The following is an 8,273-nucleotide window of genomic DNA, read 5'->3' on the forward strand; positions in this document are numbered from 1 at the left end:
GTTGCTTTAACTTTACACTTCCATACTTCATCAAATGAACATATGAGGTCAAATATAAAAAAGGGCCTAGGATATTTTGTCTTGTCATTGTTTCTTCTCGTACGGATCAAACCAGTTTTCATCATCTTTAACTGCCTTTTTCCATCTGTTCTTGAAGATCTCTAATTCAATAAAAGATAACTTTCTCACCTGTCCAATAAGTATGCGCAAACAATGAACAACAGGCACTGGTTTTCTGCCAAAAAATTTCACTTGAAAGAAAACTAGGCCTACCTCACTTCTAGCATCAGATTGTTGAGACTCTGCTTGCGCCTGCATATTCGAAGTTCAAACAAATTGTGAATTTGTTGATGTTTACAGTTTTGCGTCCTGATTCGTACAAGGGACCAGAATGATATTTGTGATTCTTTGTTAAACTTTCTCACCTTTTTTGCATCTGATGCCCCAAGTGTAGGAAGACCATAATGAATTATGTACTCAGAATCCACAATCCCAATGTTTTTTGTTCTATCACCCTGTGTATGTCATTAGCTTTTAAACATGAAACAAAGTTTCAACAGAATTAATAATTAAGTGAAAGAACAATACAGATAAAAGGATGGAAGTTTTGCCTGTGCACAGTAACCGAGCTGGAAGTCCAGTCCCCACGCATGAATCAAGTCATTCTGTCATGTTTATTAATAATGGGGAAAAGAAAAGAACTATGAAAAATGGTGATTAAAAGTTTAAACCAACTGTTTAAAACATTCTTCATGTTGAATCTTTTAACATTTTGGTAAAAAATAGGTACCTGAATCAAATGCCACGCACAGCGCCAAGAGGCCGTCGAGAAAACCGGAGCCATCATCTCTACCCACCTGTCACATACGCCATTTATACACAATGGCATGCAAGGTTAGTATATCAACTTTTATTTCTTTGTATGCCAAAATAACTTGTATTGTATTACACAATATTTGTTAAGTAATATAATAAGAATTTGTTTAATGGAGTTATGTATCAAATTATCAATCATCATGGGACGCATGCAAATTCTTTTTACCCTGTGCACGGAGGTTCTGTGCTGTTCTCATCACATTTCCTTCTACCAATCACCGTGTGTACCTTCCTGTTAGTTCACACCAATATTAATATGAAGTTAGAGCCAAAAAAAGACAAAAAAATGTTCACTTCATCTGAAATTCCTAGTAATAACACTGTTTCTCTAACCAAATTTATATGCAAAATATGAAAAATAAACCTGTGAACTCTTTGTTTGCTGTCTCTAGCTGTGAGTGGGTGATGCACCTCCGTCGACTTATTAAGATCAAGAGCCGGCTGTGATATCTGTAATCCTTCTTCTTTAATGATTGATAGATATCTGCATATATATATATATATAACAATGCATATATACATAGATGTGGATACATATATATATATATATATATACACACACACACACAGAAGAAACGAATTAAAGTTCACAACATTTGAAATGTTAATTATCAAATTTTTTTTTTTTGAAATGTTGTGATTTGTATACATATGCAAAAAAGAATCATAAACTCCAAGTTAATCTCTTATCTTTTGTATCTGTATTTGTGTACATATACATATATACCTGTCAACATTGAAATGTTCAACTCCGAGGTCTTCATCCCAGAGGAATATATAGGCATAGTCTGAAACAATGTCCGGATGCAAGAAACGCTTCGCAAACCACCTAAAGAAAGCGTCAAAAATTTACACGTTAATTACCAGGTAATACCAAAGGACATGTATACATTATATGTGTATGTCTATATATATGTACGTATGTATGCATGTATGACTAACATGAGGTCTAAGGGACTTATATATATAGTATACCATTTAGTTTGACTGGTGGCTGAGACATGTATGGCACGGTCGCTCCATTCGAATTCCCTCCAATCATTCACGATCCCATCGTAGTGGAAAAGCATCACAACGAAATTGCTAGAGAGGAACTGTGGAATATTAATGACATTGAATAAGAAGTACTAAAGACGAAAAAAAACAATTAAACATCTTATATGTAATGAAATGTATATTTCACCTTCTGTACAATTTTGTTCACGCTTTCTTTTTGCTTTATTCCAACTGCCATGGCCAGCAAGTTTGTTGATCTCTTTGGGTTCTATGCAAAAGTACCATAAATAGAGCTTGTATCAATACTAAAAAGAGTGACAATTTTATTATAAAAAAAGGGGGAAATTATTATTTTTTAAATATTGATGAACCTTTTTATTTCTGGGGCCCCACAGTGGTTGCATTAGCAAATCAGACGTCTTCGAGACAATACCTCTAGGCAATGCTTTAATTTCGTGATCAGGACTGAACAGGGTCTAAAATATAAAAGCCTCATTAATTACAACATCAAAGCCGAAAAAACAACCAAACAACCAAAATCGGAATCTTTATGACTCATGACACAAAAGAAAATGGCCTCAGGTTAACGACAAACCTCACAATTGTTGCACCTTGCAGTTTGCCTGGCATAAGTCAGTTTCCAAGCTGAAAATCTCTGTCGCAAAAAGTAAAATAAAATAAAAGAAGTACTCTTTTACACCACGTAAAATTAAAAAAAAAAAAAAAAAAAAAGAAGAAATTCAAGAAGCAGAGATGGGGGTTGAAGAAAGTTAAGTAGCACATTAGTCAGCAAAAAAGTGAGTAGCAAATTGAAGATTACCTCTTTATGATCAGTGAAAAAAAATGCACTCCAAATAAAGAAAGCCCCAGAAAATAAAACCATTGTGGAAAGGAAACTACAATGAAATGGTCTCTGCCGTTTGGTGTCCATCTTAGTAGAGCTCTGAGGGCAATACAAATAATAATATTAGCAAGAAAGTCCATTAATTAGCCATGAAATAGAGAGATCTAAAAATTGCCAAAAAAAGGCAAAAACCAAGAGAGAATGAGAGAGGAGGGGCTTACAGAAGTTGACATCTTCATGATCTTCCCATAAAAACAACGATTCGTTTAATATCAGAATATATACATATACGTATATAATTATTATATATATATAACATGCATATACATACATACATATATATATATATATGAAAAGAAGTCCACGTGAAGAAGCAGTCTTTAGAACTGCAAAAGGTTCGTCTGATACACGCATGGTTCTTTTCGTTGTTCATGTATTGGTGTTTTCTTGCAACAACAGCCAATGTTTTTCATGAATACGTAAAGAGATAAAGGCGTTGACCGCTACGTTCCAATAAAGAGATGGTCAAACATCGCGGCGCCAAGTTGGGGGTTTGTGTGCAAAGAAACCTGACAATTTTTATTGAGTTTTGGTTCATTGACTTGACCGTGATATGTTTTTTTTTAAGTCATGGAAAACACCAAAGTGTTCGATTCAACAAAAAAAAAAAAAAAAAACGAAAACAGATTTAGGCATGGTGGTTTCGGACCTAAGTTTGACTCCTAGAATTGTGCATATTTGTAGAACTTTTTTTTTTGTTTTTTGTTTTCAAGAATCTCCTAAATTTATAATATAATACTGTTATTTATAGAAAAGTAATAAGGAAGAAATAATACTATTATCCCCAATGAGTTTCCCTTGATGTCAATTAAAACACATATTGACGTTTTATTTAATATCCAATAATGTTACGAGAAAATTGTTGAAGTCACTTTTAGATTGATGGGTTTAAATTTTTATTTTTTTTTATTGTTGATTAATACATTTATAATTAATATAATTATTTGATTAAAATAATATTAATAAACAGTAAATAGTAAAATCCAAATCAATGCAATTACTTGGATATTTATCTCATTTGCATTATATGTGGAAAGGAAAATTATGAATGTGGAGTCCCATCAGGTTGAAGAACGATGCTAGCACTAATTATTTATCAAATTATGGGTGAGACATAAATTGACTTTCGTTCGTCTCTTATGCTCCACAACTTTGGTTGAAAGACATGCACTATTAACGTCAGAGCCTAGTCTTTTGGCTCATGGCTCCCTTAAAGTATTGCCACCCCTTCCTATTATTATTTTTCTCAGAATGATTCTTTTAATTTGCCCCTGGATTTTTTTTTCCTCCGATCGAGTGAAAACTTGGCTCCTATTCAAACAAATCAAGTACATATGAACCAATGAAAGAAGGCAAATGATCCAACCAAACCAAGTTCAATGACCGAGAACAAGCGAAATTTGCTAAACAGTGAGTCATGCAGTTCTTTTAAAGGGAGAACGTAGTAAACAATGTTACTACTAACTAGAGATGTAACAATGTTAAAAACGTCATAATTTTTTCATTCTAATTTTGATTAAGATGAGTTTTTTTTTTCTATGCATTCAGAACGAAGAGACGAGTAAAACTCTACTCATATACTCTATTAAAATTTTTCATCACCATTGAGTTTTTATTAAAAATACATTCAGAACGAAGAGACGAGTAAAACTCTACTCATATACTCTATTAAAATTTTTCATCATCATTGAGTTTTTATTAAAATACTATATAAATATAAATTTAAGTTTTGACCAACCCAAACACAAATTCAAATAGATTCTCAATTCAAATTATAACTCAAAATGTGCACATCTAAACACAAACTTAAATTAAAGTCACAACTCAAATCATACTCAAATACACTTTTAATTTAGATCAAAATTTAAACTCAAATCACTCTAATTTAAAAAATGTAAATGAATAAGCCCGTAATATCTACATATCGTCAAGACCCGAAACATCGGGAGGCCTCAGAATTGAGCAACTTAACAACACATACAACATTAAAAGCATATGATTCAAGAATCCAATGTTTACTTTCACCACATGAGGAGAAAGCCGTCCCCCAAAGTCCGAGAGATGCAGCCTTTAGGAGACCTCCAACCGCATCTCGAATAGAGATTCCCACACCCAACGAAATCCAGTTGTCCCTTGACTGCAGCATCTAGCATTGATCTTGACAAAACCTTTAACAGGGGAATGCCAACGTGTCGATTGCCCTTGGAATTTTCTAATTACAACTCTTATGTAGAATTTTTTAAACAAAATTATTATTCTCTAAAATTTTTATTAACTTTAATTTGAGTTTAATAACTTGAGTTAAAAGAGAAATTTAAACTCAAATTTTAACTTTAAATTCAAGTTAAAACTTAAATTCAAACTCAAATTTTATAAACAAACATAAACTTAAATAAAATTGTAATTTGAGTTTAATTTTTTTTTAGTTTTACTCTAAAAGAACAAGCTCTTAATCTTTTAGATATGTACACATTATTATAGGCTCGGTTCATCATAATTAAAAAACTCAAATAAAGAAGGGGTTGTTCTCTTACAACGAAACTCAGAAAAAGTTTGAACTCGAGTTATAACTTTATTCAAGTTCATATTTTTTTTATAAAATTTGAGTTTGAACTCGAGTTCAAGTTTTCCCTTCAACTCAAGTTCATAAACTCGAACTCAAGTTAATGGATAGTATTTTTCTATTATTAAAAATGTTGTTTTAATTCTGATTGAGATGCACTACAAGAAAAATGGCTATTAGCGACGACAAAAAGTCGTTGCCAAAAATAGAAAGTCATCGCAAATGAAGTTTTAGCGACCATTTGTCATCGCAAACCTATCGTCGCAAAAACAATTTTTGCCACGACAAGCAGTCATCGCAATTATATTTGCAACGACAATCGTCACAAATGAGTCGCTGCAATTATTTCGTTGGTTACATCGTTAAGATGACATAACATTGAGTTTTTACAACAACATTTTTCGAATTAAGTCATCGCAAATGATGCAGATTTAACTGAGGTGACTTATATTTTTTACGACCACATTTGTCGTCGCAAATAATATTTTAATTAATTATTTATTTATTTTATTATTTTAGTAATTAATGTTGTATATTACTATATATTTAAACCTAATATTAAATATAATTCATGATATTATAATAATAAAAAATAATTAAATAAAAGAAAATAAATAATAAAAAATATAAATAATATTTATTATTGTAAAAAGTAATTAATAAAATAAAATAAAAAAGTAATTATAGTAGAAATGTGCAGAAATACAAATTGTTACATTAATAAAAATCTAATCTCCTAAATTAGCAGCATCACTAAAATCATTGTCGTTATCATCAGAAGGATTCGGAGGCGGATGACCTGGATGAACATACGACACATGAGGAGTAATCGCTGGGAAAGTCATGTTGGGTGCATTTGAGTGATGAAATCTTGAATTATTCTGGCGCTCTCGTATAGCTGGAGGTTTTGCTGGTAACTCTGTTGCAAGTATTCTTCTACGTGTGGGTCAGAACGTGTCGTAGAAGATCTTGCCGAGCGTGAGCCAGATGACGACGCATCCCCTCGATAAACTTTTTGTTGGAGTGTGCTACCCACTCCAGTCTTGCGTCCTCTGCGGGTGCCCAGAAACTGCTCCATAATATCCTTCTCGTTAACTGTTCATGCTGCGGATGATCCAGAAGTAGCAGACTGCGTCTGGATCTGCGTTTCTATTTCTCCCTCTATCTAATGCTACAAATATTATAAGAAAAATAATTAAATACATAATGCGATTTAAATAAAAAAATATAATTAAAATTACGAGTACACTTACAAAAGTCTGCTCAACTTGAAGATTAACCCAAGTATCCCTACGACGATGCATGTCTCCCCAGTTATCGATGGCGGACATCGGCTGTTGAGTCCCTGTGGTAGACTGTATAGTAGTTTAAATGTATATGAATATAGTGTAATCGATTACCAAATTAACATTTATATTGAATAAATTATTAACAAATACTTACTTTCTTCTCGCAATGTTGGGAGTACGACAACTGACCATGAAAACGCGACCACTTTTGGTTGCTACGAATAAGTTTATTGATCCCCGACTTTTTCTATTTATGATTACATTCAACGTTAGTAAAATTAACCTTTATTATATATGTTATAAAAATAACATATAAAAGAGATTTAATTACTTGAAACTTGTCAGACATGAATCTATCGCATCAACGACCCAGTGATATGGATTCCTGAGGTTTTTAGGAGGGTGAGCCGTAACTGCACTCTCATTTTGTGAACCACCAAGATCTTTGAAATAGTCATGGAGGTCGCTTTTTCAATCCTTATAATATTTTACAGCCTCCTGGTCGACCACAGATCTAAGTATACCATTATCCCAGTCATAATCGAGGTCGAACCATTCTTGTAATACAATATAAACATGCGCTGTTGAATCTCTCCCTTATGCTGGATGTCCACGTCCTTCCAGGCATCGTGAAAAGGCTCACAGACATCCCTAACATGGATTTCAACGGCACTATAGAATCATGTGTCGTAGTTTCCAATTGCCTTCCAAGTACCTCCATGTTCATCAAATATAGGGGTGATCTTTCCTTCCTTTTCCACTCTGGCTGTGATTTCATGACCCTTAGCCTTCCCTCGACCTCCACGATGTCGTCGAGGTGCAGCATCGGGTGTTGTAGAATGAAATATATTTAGTGATCATATAATACTGATGTAATTAATTTAACAAATTTATAATTATGTTCTAACATACTAGACTCACAGTATGATGGCAACCTATAAGGATTGGGTGGAGGCTGCGTTCCCCCTGAAGAGCCAGCACATGTAGTGACTGGGCCAGACATGATTGCCTGTTAAGAAGTCATCATAAACGTTATTATCTTATTTATATAATTCTTATGCTATATGAATAATTATAATTATTAAAACAATAATCACAGTGCATAATTTCTATTCATCATCACTGCTAATGTCTTGATTGTCGCCCCCTCAATTATGTTACTATCATCCTTAGAATCATCGATGGCTTCTTTAACATAGTTTTCTTCGTCATCCTCGACCAGTATATCAGAGTCATTATCCCCAACGGAAGACTTGTCTTTTAAAATTGCATCAACATCGGACATGACAACATCAGATGATATATCAGGTCAATTCCACAACAAAGTGTCAATCTTGGAGAGTTCCACGACTAAGTCAACATTCATAGACTCGGTATCTTGAACTACTGTAATGTCGTATGCTTCTGTATATGGAATATCCCAAATATGTCGATGTCTAAAATGTTCAACAATTTCCCAGTTTGGGTCGTTGAATAAATCATCCACATAAAAAGCCTGTTCCACTTGAGATGCCAGTACAAATGGTTCATTCTCATACCAGGAGTCCTTGACGAAGATGCTCATTCTATTCTTGTGTTGTTGAACTCTCATTCTTTCTGGATAAGTGTCAAACCATTTACATTTAAACAGAATAACATAGTTGTC

At 33.3% G+C, this 8,273-nt stretch overlaps 1 protein-coding gene across 1 annotated transcript; it reads right to left on the reverse strand.

The window, feature by feature from the left end:
* Nucleotides 1–67: 67 nt before the first annotated feature.
* Nucleotides 68–3,105, reverse strand: LOC21390830. The gene is made up of 14 exons (XM_024165079.1): nucleotides 2,938–3,105; nucleotides 2,693–2,815; nucleotides 2,468–2,527; nucleotides 2,244–2,348; nucleotides 2,060–2,140; nucleotides 1,852–1,970; nucleotides 1,604–1,705; nucleotides 1,241–1,360; nucleotides 1,043–1,108; nucleotides 791–857; nucleotides 612–665; nucleotides 426–515; nucleotides 274–312; nucleotides 68–189 (listed from the first exon to the last, which is right to left on the reverse strand). Exons 1-14 carry the CDS (start codon nucleotides 2,953–2,955, stop codon nucleotides 85–87), a joined length of 1,149 nt encoding a protein of 382 aa, XP_024020847.1. The 5' UTR covers nucleotides 2,956–3,105; the 3' UTR covers nucleotides 68–84.
* Nucleotides 3,106–8,273: the final 5,168 nt, after the last annotated feature.

This window comes from Morus notabilis, unplaced genomic scaffold (genome assembly GCF_000414095.1).
Source record: "Morus notabilis unplaced genomic scaffold, ASM41409v2 Scaffold579, whole genome shotgun sequence".
Taxonomy (NCBI): Eukaryota; Viridiplantae; Streptophyta; class Magnoliopsida; order Rosales; family Moraceae; genus Morus; species Morus notabilis.

Excerpts from the sequence above, each read along its gene's own strand:
- LOC21390830 (XM_024165079.1), bottom strand. Across the intron at positions 1,971-2,059 it reads TGAACAAAATTGTACAGAAG|TTCCTCTCTAGCAATTTCGT; the intron begins GTGAAATATACA and ends AATATTCCACAG. Across the intron at positions 1,109-1,240 it reads AGCAAACAAAGAGTTCACAG|GAAGGTACACACGGTGATTG; the intron begins GTTTATTTTTCA and ends GTGAACTAACAG.